Source organism: Hemitrygon akajei, chromosome 7, assembly GCF_048418815.1.
Source record: "Hemitrygon akajei chromosome 7, sHemAka1.3, whole genome shotgun sequence".
Lineage (NCBI taxonomy): Eukaryota > Metazoa > Chordata > Chondrichthyes > Myliobatiformes > Dasyatidae > Hemitrygon > Hemitrygon akajei.
Genome location: NC_133130.1, coordinates 31,605,234 through 31,626,593, shown reverse-complemented (window position 1 = coordinate 31,626,593; position 21,360 = coordinate 31,605,234). Strand labels below are relative to the sequence as shown.

At 40.9% G+C, this 21,360-nt stretch overlaps 1 protein-coding gene across 3 annotated transcripts in view; it reads left to right on the top strand.

Annotated features, from left to right (window-relative positions):
* Positions 1-21,360, top strand: part of LOC140730328 (regulator of G-protein signaling 7) — a 463,821-nt gene that overhangs the window by 371,856 nt on the left and 70,605 nt on the right. For all 3 annotated transcript variants that reach the window (XM_073050595.1, XM_073050593.1, XM_073050594.1), the window contains exons 7-9: positions 6,201-6,265; positions 15,887-15,963; positions 17,261-17,342. In XM_073050595.1, coding sequence (XP_072906696.1) covers positions 6,201-6,265; positions 15,887-15,963; positions 17,261-17,342 — 224 coding nt within the window. The remainder of the gene's footprint in view (positions 1-6,200; positions 6,266-15,886; positions 15,964-17,260; positions 17,343-21,360) is intronic.

Here is a 21,360-nt window from a genome sequence, read left to right as displayed (position 1 = left end):
AACATATTGCCCCAAGCACTGCAGCTCCATTGCACTTCCTTTCAAAACAAAGTAAGAACTTCTGAGAAAGCTCTTGTCAGATCCATAACAGCCCCGGCGTACCTCATAACCAATCTACTGCCTTGAAGAGGAGATTTCCTGAGGAATTGCTGTGCACATCAAAGATTACCACCCAGCAACTTAGCAGATAACTCTGGAAAATATTAGTTGAGGATTGGATGGCAGCCTGGGTGCAGAAATAGGGGTGGCATTGCAGCACAGTGGCACAGCAGGTACATCAGCTGCCTCCCACCTCTAAGGACCTGAGTTCAATTGTGACCTCCAAAGCTGCCTGTGTGGACTTTGCTTGCTCTCCTTGAGACCATTTATGATTCCTCCAGGTGCTCTGATTTCCTTCCACATCTCCAAGATGTTCGAAGTTCAAATTTCAAAGTATATTCATTATCAAAGTATATATACTTTATACAACCTTGAGATATGTCTACTTACAGGCAGTCACAAAAGAAGAAACTCAAAGGAACAATAAAAAATACAAACATCCAATGGGTAGAGAGAGAGAGAGAGAAATGTGCAAACAATAGAAGTAAGCAAATAGCATTTAGAACAAATGTGAGTCCTCAGAAATGAAGCCCAGAGCAGGCCCAATTCAGCTCAGATGTGTGGTTTGATAGATGAATTGGCTGTTGTAAATTTCCCATAGTGTATGCACATGGTAGAATTCAGAAGGAGTTGATGTAAGTATAGATATAACAGACTAGGAATGATGTTACTGGGTGTTTACTGGAAGGCGCTGACTTGTTCAGTTGAAAGGCCTGTGTCCAAATTGTCTTTGGTGCTGTGGGAATTTCATTTTATCCTCATGTTTTGCCTCATTCCCACAATACAGAGACCATTAACAAATCCATCCTTCAGTGCCCATCTCTAAAGTACACATTAATACCAAAGTAGACAGAGACTCACATTGACAGCTCATTCAATAAATGGCACTTCCAGCATAGACAATTAGAATATTAGAACCTCATTAGAATATTACCAATGGATGTCCCTGTAAGATTTTTTTGGATTTGTTCCGGTCATAAGTTATAAGAGTTCAACTGGTAATTAAGCAAAAAAAGTCATCAGAATCCATTGGTATACAGAAGATAGAATATAAACATAAATCAGTACAACACAGGAAAAGGCCCTTCATCCCACCATGTGTTGTCCAACCATGATGCCGATCTAACTAATCCCACCTTCCTGAAGATGGTATGCATCCCTCTGTTAACTGCCCATTCATGGGCCTGTCTAAATGTATCTTAAACATTGCAATTGTACCTGTTTCCATCACTTTCCCCTGGCACAACATTGCTGGTACCCACCATTCTGTGGGTAAAAGTTTGCCTCACACATCTTCTTTAAACTTTCTCCATTCACTTTAAGCCTATGTCCTCAAGTATCCAACATTTCTATCACTGGTCCCTCTCCTGCCACTGAAAGATTCAGATATAGTGAGTGGGAAATCCACAGCTCTGCCCCAACCCCTCTATCTCCATCATGTGTTCCATTTACCTGACATGTTCCAGCATCACAGGTCAACTTTAGGTCGGGGTACTGTTGGAAGACACGTCCACAGAAAATGGTAACCTGATTAAACTGCACTCCAACCAAATTGCAGCATTGCACTCATAGAAATTTGATTCCTTTGTTTTCAAATTATCAACGTTATTCAGTTCCAGATAAAATGAATAAGAAGAAACTTTTCCCCATTGGTGGAAGGGACGAGAACAAGAGAATGAATGTTCTCAAATTAATTCCTGGGATGCCAGGTCGGTGAAATGGGAGATTGAGCAGGCTAAGCTTCTTATCTCTGGAGTTTAGAAGAATGCACACATTTTTTAATAGGGCTCAGCAGGGTAGTTTCAGAACATTGCTCGTTGAGTTCTGAATTGTTCAAGCACTGTGGGAATGCCATATTGGCACCATAATGTGTAGTGATGTTTGCACGCTGCCCCAGCACATGATTAGATTATGTTGGCTGTTCATACAAATGACATACTTCACTGTATGTTTCAATGCATATGTGATAAATAAATTAACTGAACTTGAATCTGAATTATTTGCACTATTTATTTATTGTAACTTATAATTTGTTATGCCTGCACTGTACTGCTGCCACAAAATAAAAAAAATTCAGAATTTATGTCAGTGACAATAAAGCTCATTCTGATTCAATGGTTCAATGGTTCCATTTAGTATCAGAGAATGTATACAGTACACAACCTGAAATTCTTACTTCTTGCAGACATCCACAAAACAGAAGAAAACCCCAAAGAATGAATCACAGAAAAAACATTAGAGCTCGAAAGCCTGCTCTCCGCCTCACACACACACAAACAACAGCAAAGCATCAACCCTCCCCACACTTGTTCCAGCGGGAAGCACCAGCTCCCACCAAGCAAGCAATTGCAAAAGCCTCCTCCAAGATCATCATAAAGTACAGTCCATAATCCAGCACCTCAACATGCTACAGGATCTCTTCTCTTACTAACAAGGAAGAGAGAGGTGTCATCCCTTCCACAGTGAGATGGGAGACCAACATCTCGCTGTTTCAATGTTACAGTCTGAAGCGACATTCCTTTGAGCTCATCCAACTTGAGAACTAGCACACTTTTCCCCCATCGAGAGAGAGAGAGAGAAAGTGCTCAATTTCAGAGGCCTCCGACAGTCACATATGTTGGCTCAATGTTCTCATCACCAACAATGCTTCAGTTGGCAACAGTGGCAAGTAATATGGTCCATGTGAGCTGCCTGAGGTCACACGTCTTCCACGCCATTCCTGGAGATACTACAAACGGCCAGTTGGTGAGCTCTTGGGAGCAGGAACCAATGCCATGAAGAACCACAGTTCGAATGCAGCTATAGATCACAGACTCTAACAGGATCCCTTGAAAAGGAAAAAAGAGACATTAAAGAGGGGAATTTAAGCTGTTTCACAGATGAGATTGAAGAAACTGCCCTCTAGTGCCATCTTAGCTCCTCTGTCACCTGTGTCTGATTCAGATGTTGATTCTGGGTTCAAGGATGAGTGTTACCATCTCAAAATAACATGAAAGTCAGTTAGAACTGAACTAAGGAGAAAGTTCCTCACTCAGTGGGCAACAAATCATTGGAATTCTTGAATTGTGGAGGCTTGGTCATTGAATCCATTCTGAAATGAGATTGATGGAATTTGTGGATATTTGTGGAATCAGAGGGAATGGTGTTGAGTTGAGGTAGAAAATCTTATTGAAGGCAGAGCTGTATCAAGAGGTGAATGGTCAATCCCTGCTCGTGTTTTTTTTAATATTCTTATGATTTAAGGTGATTGAGAAAAGAGTGCCAGGATTGATGTGTGACATGTCATGCTGCATATAGGTGAGATTGAAAATACACTGCCTGAAAGCCCTGGAAGCAGATTCAGTTCCTGCTTTCAGTTGGGGATGGAGGTGGCAATATTCACAGGCATGTGGACAAAGAACCAGGTAATGGGACTATCAGGAATATTCTTGCTCCCACCTGAGTTTGATGGGACAAATACAGGCAGTGTTTCCACAATGCTATTCTTTTCCATTTCTCCAACTAAAACTAAAGTCGCAAACTTCTGTGCAGTCTAGCAAGTGCACAAAGCTAGCACAACAATGCAGCTTCGCCAGGAATTCCATTCGCAGCTCAGCTACATTAACGTGTCGATAAGTGGCAAAGCCTATCACCGATCTCAAATGATTCCAGATCTTCTGCCAAAGCACCAAAATCCCAAAGAAGAAGAAAAAAATGATTACACCACTTATCTTTCTTTAAAGTCCCATTTGATTGTTGTAAATATACCCGCTTGGCTCCTGCGGGGCAAGGTTGGCAATGATTATGCAGCCTAGTTTAGAATGCTCATTATCGTTAATTTTAAACAATATATCCAAATTCATTGTGCCCCTACTGCAAATTACTAAGTATTTCCATTACTCAGTTTCATTCCCACAGCTCTGCAAATACAGATAGAGTTCTCCTCTAAAAGATTTTCACTGAACTTGTTTAAACAACTATTAAGACCATAAATCATAAGATATAGGAGCAGAATTAGGCCATTTGGCCCATCGCATCTGTTTCACCATTTCATCAAGGCTGTTTCAATTTTTCTCTCAATACCAATCTCCTGTCTTCTCCCTGTATCCCTTCATGACCTGACCAATCATGAATCTTTCAATCTCTGCCTGAAATATGCATTAAAAACTTGCTGCCTGTGGCAAGGAATTCCACAGATTCACCACTCACTGGCTAAGGAAATTCCTCCTCATCTGCATTCTAAAAGGATGCCCCTCTATTCTGAGGTTGTGTCCGCTGGTCTTAGACTCTCCCGCCACAGGAAACATTCTCCCCACATCCACTCTATCAAGGCCTTTCACCATTCATTAGGTTTCAATAAGGTCACCTCTTATTCTTCTGAATTCTAGCTATCAGACGCTCTTCATATGACAAGCCACTCAATTCTGGAATCATTTTTGTGAACCTCCTTTGAACCCTCTCAAGTTCCAGCACATCCTTTTTAAAACTGCTCACAATACTTCAAGTAAGGCCTCACAACTGCATTATTGAGTCTAATATTACATCCTTGTTTTTATATTCTATTCCTCTTGAAATGTATGTGAACATTGCATTTCCCTTCCTCATCACAGACTCAGCTTGCAAATTAACCTTTAGGGAATCTCAAGTTCTCTCAACTCCCTTTGTAATTTAGATTTATGTATTTTCTCTCCATTTAGATAATAGTCCTTTCACTTCTTCTGCCAAAGTGCATGACCATACACTTCCCAACATTGTATTCCATCTGCCATTTCTTTACCCTTTCTCTTAATCTAAGTCCTCCTGTAGCCTCTCTACTTCCACAAAACTACCTTCACCTCCACCTATCTTTATATCGTCTGCAGACTTTGGAACAGTGACATCAATTCCATCATCCAAATCATTGACACATAACATAAAAAGAATCAGTCCCAACACAGACCACTAGTCTCTGGCTTCCAGCTAGTAAAAGCTCCCTACATTCCCATGCGTTGCCTCCTGTCAATCAGCCACTGCTTTATTGATACCAGAATATTTTCCCTAATTCCATGGGCATGTAACCTGTTAAGCAGCCTCATATGTGGCACTTTGTCAAGGGCCTTCAGAAACTTCAAGTACACAACATCAACCAATTCTCCTTCATCTATCCTGCTTGTTATTTCTTCAAAGAATTCCAACAAGGCAAGATTTTCCCTTGAAGAAATCATGTGCCTCCAAGTACCCTGAGACCTCACCCTTAATAATTGACTCCAACATCTTCCCAACCAGAGGTCAGACTAACTGGCCTATAGTTTCCTTTCTGCTGCCTCTCTCCCTTCTTGATGAGTGGAGTGACATTTCCAATTTTCCACTCTTCCGGAATCATTCCAGTATCTAGTGATTCTTGAAAGATCATTACTAATGCCTCCATGATCTCTTCAGCCACCTCTTTCAGAACTCTGGTCCAGGTAACTATCTACCTTCAAACCTTTCAGTTTTCCAAGAAACTTCTCTCGATTTATAGTAGCTTCACACACTTCATGCCCCCTGACACCTGAAACTTTCACCATACTGGTAGTGTCTTCCACGGTGAAGACTGATGCAAAATAGTTATTCAATTCTTCCACCATTTCGTTGTCCCCCATTACTACCTCTCCAGCATTGTTTTCCAGTTGTCCAATATCCACTCTTGCCTCTCTTTTACATTATATGTATCTGAAGATAGTTTTGGTATTCTCTTTAATATTTTTGGCTAGCTTACTTTTGTACTCCATCTTTATCTTAAAATGCCACCCAATGCGCCACAAGATGCAAAAAGGAACAGCAATACCTAATCTTAAACAGTTGAGGTTCTGCAGATGCTGGAAATTCAGAGCAACCATCCATAATACTGAAGGAACTCCCACAGGACATCTATGGATGGGAATAAACATTTGACATTTCGGGGCAAGTCCTGTTGAAAGGGCTTGGCCCAAAATATTGATTATTTATTCCCTTCCATAGATGCAGCCTGACCTGCTAAGTTTCTCCAGCATTTTGCACGTGTATTGCATACCTGATATTGGCAGTTTGCTGTGTTTAACTTGTGATCCTCTTGGTTCTTTGCTTTTTCAAGGCAGTAATAATTATTTTGTTTCCTTTTCCAGCTGTTTATCTCTGCAAGCGAACAATGCAAAATAAAGCTCGGTTGGAGTTGGCGGATTACGAAGCTGTGAGTACCATTCTGATTCATTTATCTTGAAGGACAAAATTTTACTATTTGGATAAGCACTGAGTGCCTCATGAATTGTATGAGTATCATCATCTTCAGGTACTTAAAATACCAGCTTTTAGAAAATGCCTCTCACACTTCAAAAAGTTTCCATTGGAATTATAAATTGTAATGGACTGACAAATGCTTGTTATGAAGCGCGTGTTAAATGAGTCATGAGCAAAATGATTGGGGATTGTTTCTCATCCAGCATTCCACAATTTGAGTAAAAGAAACAACAAACAAAGAATTGAAACTGTTACAAATAGTAACCCAGCCACAAAAGATGTCAAAACAGTGGTCAAGCACTTCCAGCAGGGAACAGGATTCAATTAACAATTAGAGTCACAGTCGTACAGTGAAAGAAATCACGAAGCTGCTTTGAATAATAAGCCCCAATGTGTGAGCTGAAATATTTTAAAAAAACAGAAAATGCTGAAAACACTCAGCAAGGCTCTTTTTGAAATGAAGTAATAAAAAACCTTTTGGGTCAAGCACCCTTCTTCAGAACTGGAAAATCTGAGGCAACATATCAGTTTTAAGTACAGGAGGTGGGGTGTTATGTTGAAGCTGTATCAGACATTGGTGAAGCCTAATTTGGAATAGTGTGTGTGGTTTTGATCACCTACTTACAGGAAGCATGTCAATAGCATGTCAATATGAGATCTAGGCCTCATATGGAGCCAGTGATCATTAATGGAGAATGTGTGGAGCAGGTTAAGACCTACAAGTATCTGGGAGTACAGTTAGACGAGAAGCTAGACTGGACTGCCAACACAGATGCCTTGTGCAGGAAGGCACAGAGTCGACTGTACTTCCTAAGTACAGTCATTCAATGTCTGTAGTGAGATGCTGAAGATGTTCTATAGGTCAGTTGTGGAGAGCGCCCTCTTCTTTGTGGTGGCGTGTTGGGGAGGAAGCATTAAGAAGAGGGACGCCTCACGTCTTAATAAGCTGGTAAGGAAGGCGGGCTCTGTCGTGGGCAAAGTACTGGAGAGTTTAACATCGGTAGCTGAGCGAAGGGCGCTGAGTAGGCTACGGTCAATTATGGATAACTCTGAACATCCTCTACATTAGCACCATCCAGAGACAGAGAAGCAGTTTCAGCGACAGATTACTATCGATGCAATGCACCTCAGACAGGATGAAGAGGTCAATACTCCCCAATGCCATTAGGCTTTACAATTCAACCGCCAGGACTTAAGAACTTTTTAAAAGCTATTATTAATGCTTTTTGAGATGGTGATTTAGATGCATATCATATTTTTTACTGAGTTAAGTATTGTATGTAATTAGTTTTGCTACAACAAGTGTATGGGACATTGGAAAAAAGTTGAATTTCCCCATGGGGATGAATAAAGTATCTATCTATCTATCTATCTAGCTTGAAAGGGTAGAGAGAAAATTTACAAAGAAGTTGCTGGGTCTGGAGGAAAGGTGAAAAGTTTAAGGGGAACATAAGGGAAAGTTTCTTCAGGGGATCATGAGAGTGTGGAACGAGCTGCCAGCCCAAATGGTGCAAGCACAATTCCAATATTGAAGTGAAGTTTGGATTTGTACATGGATGGTAGGGGTATGGAGGGCTATGGTCCCGATGCAGGTTGATTGGAGGAGGCGATTTAAATGGTTTTGGCATGTACTAGATGGACTGAAGGGTCTGTTTCTGTGCTGTACTTTTCTATGACTGTACACCTTATTCCTCGGGTTAATTTTGCATCTTGTTGGAATGATGCATGATAGGTCAGGGTGGGAATGGGATGCAGATTTAAAGTGTTGATGAGTGAATGCTGAAGGTAATTTCGGCTGTCTGAATAAGGTGCTCTACAAAGTGGTCACAACCTAATTTCTCCAAGGTAGAAGAATCCACATTGCAGACACCAAATTCACTAGACAAGGAATGTGCATCTGGATCTCCACTTCGCCTGGAAGAGGTGAAAGTGCATTTTTGGAAGTGGAAGTGAAGCAGCTTTGGATCTCTGGTATGGGGAAGGATGAAGTAAAAGAGGTTCTCCTGCACTTGTTCCATTTTGGGCAAGTATGTTGGTGCCGGAAGCATAGAAACACTTGTGGGCTGCATCCAGCACATCCCGAGTGTGTTGGGCATTGATGGAAATGACGCATTTCCATGTAGGCTTTGTTGTTTCAATGTGCATTTGACAAATAAAGCTGACTTTTATCTTAATTTTCATAGTCCTCAAAATCCTCATTCATTTACCTACATGTACTTTTTAAATTTACTTGCCTCAAGTACTTCCTCTAACATCTCATTCCCTTATACAGAACTCCCTCTGGGTGAAAAAGTTGCCCCTCAGGTATCCATCAAATCTCACTCCTCTCACCTTAAAACTATGTCCTCTGGTTCTTGATACCCCAATCCTGGGGGAAAAGACTGTGCAACTCTGCCACTCATAATTTTATGCATCTCTACAAAATCACATTTTATTTTCCAATACTCCAATGAAAAAAGTCTCAACCTGTTCAGTCTCTCTCCAGAGCTCTGACCCTCCAGTGCTGGCAACAGCTTTTTAAATCTCTTCTTCACTCGTTCCAGCTTAATGGCATCTTTCCTAGAACATTCTCTCTCTTTAATCCTTTTCGCTCCTTACGGAGCATTGGGCCTCAACAGAAGTCCTCCACTTCCTGCGATCTCTAGCAGATGTTTTTGCAGTCTCCCAAGTTTGGCCGGCGGCTTTCAGTTCATCCAAAAGCCTACGCCTCCAGGTTTGCTTTGGGCGACCTCTTCTTCTCTTCCCTTGTGGATTCCATTCGAGTGATTGTCGAGTGACATTCGACTGGCTCTTCCTCAAGGTATATTTTTCCCTCCAGTAATAGGTGTCAGTACAGTTGAGTTAAAAAGGAGTGGGATGTATTGATCATCTATATTTTTCTATTCTATAGCATGGAATTAGCCTTCTGGCCCTTCGAGCCACACTGCCCAGCAAGCCTCCGATTTTAATCCTAACATAATCATGAGAGAACTTACAATGACCAATTAACCTACCAACCAGTGCACCTTTAGACGGTGGGATGAAACCAGAGCACCAAAAGGAAAGCCACGCATTCATGGGGAGAACTTACAAACTCCTTACAGGCAGTGACAGGAATTGAACCCTGGTCACTGGTACTGAAAGTGATGTGCTAACCACAAAGCTATCATTTCCTCCCCTCAAATAATTTATAAGCCAGTCTTTAAAACTACATCAATAGCAACCTGAAACAAAAGCCAACTCATTTAACTTAAGCAACACACACAAAATTCTGGTGGAACACAGCAGGCCAGGCAGCATCTATAAGGAGAAGCACTGTCGACGTTTCGGGCCGAGACCCTTCATCAGGACTAACTGGAAGTCAAAGGAACAGTAATGAGGTACTATGGGCACAATAGAGAGACTCAGATGGCATGTTGCCTCCATGGTGCCAGGATCTGGGATATTTCAGATGGTGTCCATTACATTCTCAAGGGAGAGGGTGAGCAGCCAGAAGTCTCCATACATATTGGTACTAATTACATAGGTAGACAAGGTGAGGAAGTCCAGAAGAGAAATTTTAGAAAGCTAGGTAGGAAGCTGAGAAACAGGACCTCCAGGGTAGTAATCCCTGGATTACTGCCTGTGCCATGTGTCATGTGTTGAACGTAAGAATTGGATGATCTTGCAGATGAATGTGTGGCTGAGGAACTAGTGCATGGGGCAGGGGTTCAGATTTATGGATCATTGGAATCTCTTTTGGTGAAGATATGACAGGTTACACCTAAACCCAAGGAGGTCCAAAATCCTTTTGGGCAGGTTGGCTAGAGTTGTTCGGATGTAAACTAATTTGGCAGGGGAGTGGGAACCAGAATGATAGTGCAAAGATGAGGCAGCTGGGTTACAAACAAAGGCAGTGTGTAGTGAGACTCCTAGCAAGGATAGGCTGATGAAAGGGCAAAAATGTAGTCAACAGGATGAATTGCAACGTAAAAGGCAGACAAAATAGAAAAAGATAAATACAGGACTAAAGGAATTATATTTGAATGCTCACAGTCTATGGAATAAGGTCAATGAACTTGTAGCACAGTCACTGATTGGCAAGTGATAGGCATCACTGAATCATGGCTGAAAAAAGATTATAGCTGGGAGCTTAATGCCCAAGAATACACATTGTATTGAAAGGGTAGGGGGTGGTGTGGTTCTGTTGATAAAAAATGAAATTAAATCATTTGAAAGAGATGACCTAGGGTCAGAACATGTTGAATCATTGTGGATCGAGCTAAGGAACTGAAGGCTAAAAAGACCCTGATAGGAGTTATATACAGTCTCCCAAACAGTAGTAAGGATGTGGTCCACAAGTTACAACAGGAGATAGAAAATGCATGCCAAAAGGGTAATGTTACAATGGTCAGGGGGATTTCAATACGTAAATCGGGAAAATCAAGTTGCTGAAGGATTCCAAGAGGGGATATTTTTAGAATGTCTACAAGATGGCTTTTTAGAGCATGGTTAAGCCCACTGGAGGATCAGCTAATCTAGATTGGGTATTGTGCAAAGAACTGAAATTGATTAGAGATCTTAAGGTAAAAGAACCCTGAGGGGAAAGTGATCATAATATGATCAAATTTATCCTGAAATTGAGAAGGAAAAGCTCATGTCAGATGTATCAGTATTATAGGGCAGTAAAGGATGTAGTGCTCTCGTACAGGTGTAAGAACTCTGAACTAAACACCGAGTTTAAACCATAGTCAATGAGGGCACGATCGTAGTAAGATTAACAGTTTACTGTTCACTCTTCCACATAAACATATGGTGGAAACTGTTGATAAAACAGTACAAAATATAAACAGTTTTTGTTACAGCAAACACGAGGAAATCTGCAGATGCTGAAAATTCAAACAACGCATACAAAGTGCTAGTGGAACACTGCAGGCCAGGCAGCATCTATAGGGAGAAGCACTGTCGATGTTTCGGGCTGAGACCCTTCGTCAGGACTAACTGAAAGGAAAGATAGTAAGAGATTTGAAAGTTGTGGGGGGAGGGAGAAATGCAAAATGATAGGAGAAGACCGAAGGGGGTGGGATGAAGCTAAGAGCTAGAAAGGTGATTGGCGAAAGTGATACAGAGCTGGAGAAGGGAAAGGATCATGGGACGGGAGGCCTTGGGAGAAAGAAAGGGGGAGGGGGGAAGCACCAGAGGGAGATGGAGAACAGGCAGAGTGATGGGCAGAGAGAGAGAGAAAAAAACAAACAACTAAATATGTCAGGGATAGGGTAAGAAGCAGAGGAGGGGCATTAACAGAAGTTGGAGAAGTCAATGTTCATGCCATCAGGTTGGAGGCTACCCAGCCGGTATATAAGGTGTTGTTCCTCCAACCTGAGTTTGGATTCATTTTGACAGTAGAGGAGGCCATGGATAGACATATCAGAATGGGAATGGGATGTGGAATTAAAATGTGTAGCCACTGGGAGATCCTGCTTTCTCTGGCGGACCGAGTGTAGGTGTTCAGCGAAATGGTCTCCCAGTCTGCATCGGGTCTCACCAATATATAAAAGGCCGCACCAGGAGCACCGGACGCAGTATACCACACCAGCCAACTCACAGGTGAAGTGAATGGTGGTGAGGGAGGAAGTGTAAGGGCAGGTGTAGCACTTGTTCCGTTTACAAGGATAAGTGCCAGGAGGGAGATCAGTGGGAAGGGATGGGGGGGGGACGAATGGACAAGGGAGTCGCGTAGGAAGCGATCCCTGCGGAAAGCAGAAGGGGGGGGAGGGAAAGATGTGCTTGGTAGTGGGATCCCGTTGGAGGTGGCGGAAGTTATGGCCAATTATACGTTGGATCCGGAGGCTGGTGGGGTGGTAGGTGAGGACAAGGGGAACCCTATCCCGAGAGGGGTGGTGGGCGGATGGGGTGAGGGCAGATGTGCAGGAAATGGGAGAGATGTGTTTGAGAGCAGAGTTGATGGTGGAAGAAAGGAAGCCTCTTTGTTTAAAAAAGGAAGACATCTCCTTCGTCCTGGAATGAAAAGCCTCATCCTGAGAGCAGATGCGGTGGAGGCGGAAGAATTGTGAGAAGGGGATAGCATTTTGGGAAGAGACAGAGTGGAAAGAGAAATAGTCCAGGTAGCTGTGAGAGTGTGTAGGCTTATGGTAGATCTCAGTATTTCCAGCATCTGCAGATTTCCTCGTGTTTCATTTAACTTAAGCCAGAGGACTTAATCATTCCTGTCACTCTAGATGTTGAGTTTGAAGGCAGCATAAGAGAAGGTCTACACAAAACCCAGGATAATATTCCATGATAAAGGAAAAGGAAGGAATCTGATGGATGTAAATGGGACTGGGAGGCAAGAAGAGAAATAGCTGAATGTATGATTTTCATCTCCTAGAGGTATACACAGAGTCTATGTCAACATTCAAACACCTACTGTATTTAAGTTCAAAGGATATTTATTATTAAAATACAAATATGTTACCATATAGAATCATGAGATTAATTTTCTTGTTGACATACTCAATAAAACTTTAGAGTAATAACCATAACAGAATCGATGAATGACCACCTGAATTGGACATTCAACCGGAGTGCAGAAGACAACAAATTATGCAAATATAAAACACGTACACTGTGGAAGACACTATCAGTAAGTTAGAAGTTCCAGGTGTCAGGGGTCTTGAAGTTTGTGAAGCTACTATTACTGGAGAGAAGGTTCTTGGGAACCTAAAAGGGCTGAAGGTAGGTAAGTCACCTGGAGCAGATGATGTACACTCCAGGGTTCTGAAATAAGTGGCTGAAGAGACTGTGAAGGCATTAGTAACGATCCTTCAAGAATCACAAGATTCTGGAATGGTTCCGTAAGGCTGCAAAATTGCAAATGTCACTCATCAACTCTACTAGATTCCATCTCCTACCTACACACTAGGCAGAATTTACAATGGCCAATTAACCTGACACTCTGCTCGTTGTTGGAATGTAAAAGGATTCAAAGAAAATCCGCACAGTCACAACAAAAATGCACTAAATCCACACAGCCGACACTTGAGGTCAGAATTGAGCTCGAGACACTAGGGTTGTAAAGCAATGGCTTTGCTAGCTATGCCACTGTGCCATTCTCCAGTGACATTAGATCATGGATAGTTGAAGGTTTAGGAATAGACGTAATGAAGAAAATCAAGGACCCAAATTGGCTCTCTGGGATGAGTGTGGAGCAGCTTGTGATTTCAGGAGAGGAGACAGAATCTCAACACCACCTTATAAATCCTGCCAGGGCTGGTGAATTGTGGTTTAAGTGGTTACATTGGCGGAAATGCTAATTCTTTGGGAAGACAAGTTGGGCACTGTATCAGGGGAGATATCCAGACTGAAAAGAAAGTAAAAGCTTTTACTGAGCACTATATCTGAAGATGTGAGATGATTTCAGAAGATAAACAGATCAGAAAGTTTTGTGGTGAATATAAAGAACAAAGAGCAATACCGCACAGTATAGGCCATTCGGCCCACAATGTTGTGCCGACCCTTAAACCCTGCCCCCCCCATATAACCCTCCACCTTAAATTCCTCCATATACCTGTCTACGACAGGTAAGATCAAAGACAAAACAAACAGATATTTGAAAATACAATTCTGAGTAATTACCTTGCAGCAGCAGATGCCAGGGTGCTTCATGTTGGTGGGGAGATATGAGAAGTTGGAGACACATGGAAGGGATTGGACGTAGTCTTATGATCAAAACTGTGGAAATATAGACCCCTCATGCCAAAGCAAGGCTGATTGGTGACTGTGAGTAGGGTTTGATGCTTGTGAATAAACAGTAAGAGCTTAAATGCAAGAATGATAGAGACAATACTAAATCTACATAGTGATTTCTAATTTAAATTGCTGATCTGTGTGGTAACTTAACTAGGTTTGTAATACTTGAAGTAATTAAACAAAACATTACATTTATCCTTGTAAAAACTAGCCTGTTAAAAAAAAAACACTTTCAAAAGGTGTTCACACAAGATATGCTGTTTTGTCTGTATAGAAATTAATATATATAGTTGACAGTTCTTCTCTGTCAAACCAGCAGAGGTCATGGTTATTTTGATTTCTGGCTGATCTCTGGAAGGATTATGCAGACATGTGCACTCAGCAGACTAGAAAAAATGAATAACTTTACAATAAGACAAAACTCAGCCTCCAGTTTTTTTTTTACACAAATGTTTCTGAAGATGCTGGAAATCCAGTCCTGGCCAAAATGCTGGAGAACCTCAGCTAATGATGCTTCTGGGCTTCAGCCCGTGTATCTGGAGCCTGCATTGCCTGCCTGCACCAATGTGCTGGTCTTCTGACAGCTTATTCTGGCAAACACTTTCCTATAGTTTTTAAACACCTCTAACCATTAGAAATACATTTAAATATTTTCTAAGATCTAAGATCTAAGAATAATTTTGAAATTCTGTATTTAAAAGTATATTTAAGTACTTCTATACCTCATGTAATTTCATTAAAGACACAAATTTTAATTCAAAAGATACAGAAAAACTAAACCAAATTGCTTCATTTATCTCTTCAATTAAGGTTCATGACACTGTTTAACTAATCTGGCCAAATTTGATACTTGAGCAATGGATGGCGTGAAGCTGAGGGATGAAATACAATGTTTATCCAGATCCTCAGTTTGCTGCCATTAGAAGCCACCCAGGAATCACTACTGTGCCCAGAGGTAAAGAAAAAGGTCAGACCAGATCACAGTGTGTCTGACTTTTACCTCTACTGTATTGTGAAACAATTAAATGATATGTTTCTGTACTTCCACTGTACTGTGCAGAGGCGTGGAAGTCTGGAACACTGTAGCTAGTTGGTAATCCTCTCTAGAACCTCTGGTGAAAAACAGAAAAGTCCACCTGTAGTTAAAGAGTTGTTACAATGCAAGCATCTTCCAACCTCCATATGACATGACAAGCCTTGTTCATTATCAACGTGTGAGGTCAGTAAAAAACATTCATTACATGTATGAATGGATATGGGCATTCCCTTAGCTGAGATATGCTTACAGATTGATGTTGCTAGACCTGGATAGAATTAATGGTAAATTCTTCTTTCAGTCTTGTCCAGGCACTGTTCTGTAGGAAGAGACTGGGATTTTATTATGTATGTAATTTATGCAGAAGTATACGGCATCATTTCGCGCAGGCAAAATATTTGTATTCATGTCAATTTATGCTTTATTGAAACTTCATCATTGTATTAATGAACTGAAGCAATAGTTCTGACTAACTTCAAATTTTGGTTAAGAGCAAGTTTTAGTCAGATTGTCAATGGAATTTACTGGAGTAATCTATTTTTATAACGTAATAGTTTTCCATTCTTTGTGTTTTAATGATGCCATATTTCTACATTTATCAGGAGCTTTCTGTATTGTTTCTGTCACGAGTTTTTTTTCCGCTAGAGATTTGGTTGAAATGGATTCTGTTAAGTAAATAGAGTTTGCTGTAAAGTAAATCCTGTTTTCAGCAAGTTGTGACATTAACCTTGCCTTCCTCAAACTCATGAGCTGACACAGAGGCAACTGTGCTTACTTTAATGGTCATGGATGTTGGCTCCTCAAATGTAATATAGAATGTTCAAATTCTAGGAGAGTTTGGCTCGTCTACAAAGAGCATTTGCTCGAAAATGGGAATTCATCTTCATGCAAGCAGAAGCCCAAGCAAAGTGAGTCTGAGGCAGCTTCTTTTCATGATATTATGAGCTTGAATCTATTTGGTACCAGCACTGAAATATTAATCATTATCACTGATATACTAGTTAAAGTGCCTTAAAGAGATACGGCATATAAACGAGGTCTTCAACCCACCAAGCCTGTACCAACCACCAACCACACATTTACTTTAATATGACATTAATCCCATTTTTATTCTCTTTACATTTTTGTTAACTTTCCCCTGATTCTACCATTCACCTACACTCTAGAGATAACTTGCAATGGCCAATTTACCTACCAAGTGACTTGCCTTTGGACTGTGGGAGGAAACTGGAACACCCAGAGGAAATCCACACAGTCACAGAAAAGCTCCACACGGACAGTATTCAAGGGCAGGATTGAACATGGCTCTCTGCCCCTTTGAGGCAGTGGCTCTACTAGCTGCTCCACTATGCTGCCACAGTTGCTGACTCCTCATTCATAAACTTCATTGGACGCAGCTTCAATGTCCTGCAATCTTTGAGTTCCAACCCAGGTAGGAAGTTCAGCTCCACAGGTGACCTATAGCTAAAATTCCCTTCTTCCACATCTAGAACATAATCTGCCCTTACTGTGAACCACATCTGCATTTCTGGTACTCTGAAGGTAAATTTCCCTTTCCTGTTGGCTCCATACTTCCAATTTTCATGCACACATCAGCTAGTTCATATCCTTACATCATGTGTATATTACCAGGCAAATTTCTTTGCACCATCACCCTTATAGTCTCAAGTCCAAGGCACTCTAAGACCTTCAAGTCCAACCACATATATAGATCCTCGTCCTCTTAGTCTGGATTAATGCATGTTTACCTGCCCACCTTGAGATAATAAACTTTGATCTAATACAGAGCTACCCTCAGGAATTCTCTTCCTAAACCACTTTTGCATATTCTCTACATTTAAAATTTAGCTAAAAATCAATACATTAGTTCAATCCTACCATCCACTTTTCTATTTTAAACTGTTACTTTAAGCAAAGTGATACATGCATGGCACTGAATGGGCCCTTTGGTCGAAGTTTTGCCCATCTACACTAATCCCAACTGCTGAAAGTTTTTCCCATTTACGCTAATCCCATTTGCTGTATTAGCTCCATATCCTTCTATGCCTTACCTATTTACGAGTCTGTCAAAATGTCCTCTAAATTAGTAATTGCATCTGACTCCACCACTTCCTCTGGGAGCAAGTTCCATGTATCATTTACTCTCTATATATGAAGTCATTCAAACGTCAACGATAAATAAAGTATTGTTTCTTTAATTTTCAGAGTTGATAAGAAAAGAGATAAAATTGAAAGAAAAATTCTTGATAGTCAAGAACGAGCATTCTGGGATGTACACAGGCCTGTGGTAAGTAACTTCCGGATGTAAAAAATGAGCCGTGGATAATTCATATAATGATGTTTGTGGTTTGATGCATTTCTCCAGGAAGACTCACTTGAGACAAATAGTCTCCAAGAATGTAGCTTTACAGATGAAACATTTGTATTGCTGTAATGTGTGCAGTTGCCTCTGATTATCTTGCCATCTTAAATAATCAAGAATATCTGCATTTGGCGATGGAGAGGAGGATTATCGTGACTAAACAATATCAATGCTTCATTATGCATTCATGATTCATAAGCAAAAATGCCTTGAAGGTCACTTTGCTAAGTGTAATTATGTGAAATAAGTTTGGTTATTTGACGTTAGATTTGCGGTCCACTTCTACGAATCCCATGAAAGTATAACGAGACAATTGTGATTAAGGGTGATCAAAGAGATTGGGTTATAATAACATGCTTCCCATCTAGCACAACAATCCATAGCACAAATCATCAAGGAGGTATGAGGTGCCCAATTATTCTACTCAGTAACACACACAGGCCCAGAAATTTAATCACTTAAAAGACGTAGCTTGTGCACTACGCAGTTGAATTGACATGTAAACTTGAACAAATATTGAATCCAGTTTGGAATTAAAAGCATGCACAAGGCATTATGTCTCAAGCTGTCCTTACAGCAGGGGTTCCTGTTGTAAAGTGAACAAAGTCTCCAAAGCTGGTAGATATATATAAAAGTCTTTTATTTGACTGAATGAGACAGTCCCTGAAGGAAGAAGCCTGTTTTGATCCAATGTTACTTGACATTTTATATGCTAAAGATCAAAAGACAATTCTATACTTTCAAAGTATCTACAATGCTTCCTTTACATTACATATAACTTTCACACCTCTTTCTTCACACCCACACAACAAACACACAAAATTAATGTTTAATCAGTATTGTCTATTTTTTTCAATTTACTGCTGTTCTGAGCTCCAGGAACCTATTTTCCAGAACTGCAGTTTAAATTTGATCTACTATCTACATTCAGATCTAAGGATCTGGTGCTGAAGTTAAGATTTTACTACAGACCCTAAGTCCAGAATGTGCCCTAAAAGTTCCCAACCTGGGGTGCACAGACCCTTTACTTAATGGTATTGGTCCATGGCATAAAAAAAGTTGGAAATCCCTGCCTTTAAAGAACCTTTACTCCATCATTGATGGTGTTTATAGAAATAGTGTTAATGGCCTTGGCTCAGTTCAAACAATGTGCCAGATATCTACCTATAATTCCTGGTAAGACTTCCCAAATTATTACCAAGGTTATTAATACTTACCCTGCAAGCCCCTTTCTTTTGCCATGATCTGCAACTCAGCCCACTCATCTGTTGATAGCAGGCATGGTTAGGATCCCCCCTGTACTTCCAATAGTGTTTGAAACTGAGACGTGAAACTTTGAGAGCTGTGACCATGATGAAACAGTGTATTTTATGAATGGCTCCCAAAACTATGCAATGATGTGCAGATTGACGCAAAAGCTCCACAAAACATATCTGTGTGAGTATCATTCCCCATCAGTCCCAGATCAAGCAAATGTTGTTTGCTTCAAGAGTAAATCTTTAGCCAGTGTGTTCCAGCAGAAGAGATCAGAAGGAAGAAAGGGGATAGGTACACTTTGCCTGTGTCTGCCATGCACCAATGTGAATCAGCATTTCATGAAATGGTCCTTAGAGTTCTTGTCCATAACAAACAAAGCTTTCATGTTAATAATATTCTTTTGTAATGGAATGTGTTTTAGTGTGCAGGAAGTTTATCTTGGAATACACAGTGTTTTTGCTGTCTATGAGGCAAGAAGTCAAAATTTAACATGGACACTATTACGTTCCAGGAAAATTAAATACGTGTTATTTATAATTAGCTTTGAGACAAATGTTATTTATTAAGTGCCTATCTACGAGTTTATATTTAGTAATCTTTTCCAACCAGGAATGTTGGCTTTCAGGGTTTAGTTGCTGCAATTATAAGGTTGGAAGTGGAAATCCCATTTCATATTTCTGCCTTTCCATTAGATGGTAAATGAAATGTAACCACCTCAAGATGCTTTGTCGTAGTGGAAAGATATTGGCACAGAGGTTTGGAAAAACTCAAGCTTAGAGAATAAATCAAGGGAGTCGAGCCACTAGTACAACTACTCAATGAGTAACACTAGTCCTGATGAAGGGTCTCGGCCAGCGTTGACTGTTTATTCCCCTCTGTAGATTGTTATCTACTATTGTAGATTGTAGACTGCTTATTCACCTCAGCCTGCAACTGAGTTGCTCCAGCATTTTGCGTGCATAGCTCAAGATTTCCATCTTCTGAAGGAGCTCTTCTATAGTGCAACAATTTATTATGTTGGTCAGTTCTATACCAACTCTATATAAGAGCTTAAGACAGAGGGGCTGAATTAGGCCGTGTGGCCCAGTGAGTCTGCTTTACCATTCTGTCATGGCCAATCCATTTCCCTGTCACCCCCATAACCTTTCATGCCCTGACTGATCAAGAATCTATCAACCTCCACCTTAAATACACCCAATGACTTGGCCTCCAGAGCCGCCTGTGGCAATAAATTGCACCGATTCACCAGCTTCTGGCAATAGAAATTCCTCTTCATATCCATTCTAAAGGAACATCCCCTGTTCTGAGGCCATGTTTTCTGATCTTGGACTCCACCACCATAGGAAGTATTCTCCCCATATCCATTCTATCTAGGCCTTTCAACACTCAACTGGTTTCAATGAGATCCCCCTCATTCTTCTAAATTTCAGTGAGTACACGCCCAGAGCCATTAAATGCTCCTCATACAATAAACCTTTAATTCCAAGAAGTATTATTGTGAACCTCCGTTGAATCCTCTCCAGTTTCAGCACATCCTTTCTAAGATAAGGGGCCCAAAACTGCTCACAGTGCTCCAAGTGGGGCCTCACCAGTGCCTTATAAAGCCTCTGCATTACATCCTTGTATTTACATTCTAGTCCTCATGAAATGAATTCTAGTACTGCATTTGCCTTCCTCCCTTCGGGAATCCTGCACAAGGATTCCCAAGTCCCTTTGCACCTCAGGTTTGTTAATTTTTTTTTCCTTGTTTAGAAGAAAATCTATGCTTTTAATCCTTCTACCCAAGTACAGAACCGTGCACTTCCCATTGTATTCCATGCCACTTCTGTACTTTCTCTCCGAATATGTCTTGTCTTTCTGAAGCCTTCTTACCTCCTCAACATACCCAAACCCTCCACCTATCTTTGAATCATCTGCATGCTTAGCCACAAAGCCATCAATCCTGTCATCTGAATCATTGACATACAACATAAAAAGAAGTGGGTCGCAACACTGACCTCTGCAGAACACCACTAGTCACAGGCAGTCAATCAGAAAAGGTTCCCTTTATTCCCACTCTTCATTTTTCATCCTTTTCTTCCTTATTGATATTTAGTTGCATTCTGTTGGTTTTTAAAACATTGCTCTTTGGCCTGCATTTGCTATCTCTAGTTGTAATTTGTAGCCCATATCCTGGCTATTGTTCAGAGGGCTGTATATAACTCCCATCTGAATCTTTTTACCCTTGCAGTTTCTTAACTTTCCCCCCAACATCTTCCAGTCCTATGTCACCTCTTTCTAAAGATCTGATTTCATTTTTTACCAACAGAGCCATGGCACCCTCTCTGCTACCTGCCTGTCCTTTCTATACAATGTGTATCCCTGGTTGTTAAGCTGCCAACTATAATCCTCTCAACAACACACACAAAATGCTGGTGGAACACAGCAGGCCAGGCAGCATCTATAAGGAGAAGCGTTGTCAACGTTTCGGGCCGAGACCCTTCGTCAGTTTCCTCGTGTTTGAACTATAATCCCCTTTCAGCCACGACTCGGTGATGCCCACAATATCATACGTGCTGTTATCTAACTGTGTGACAAGATCATCTATCTTATTCCGTATATTGCATGTATTAAAATACTATATAACAACTTTATCCTTTATTCATCACCCTTTTCGATTTTGTCCCCGTTATATTGCAACTCATCG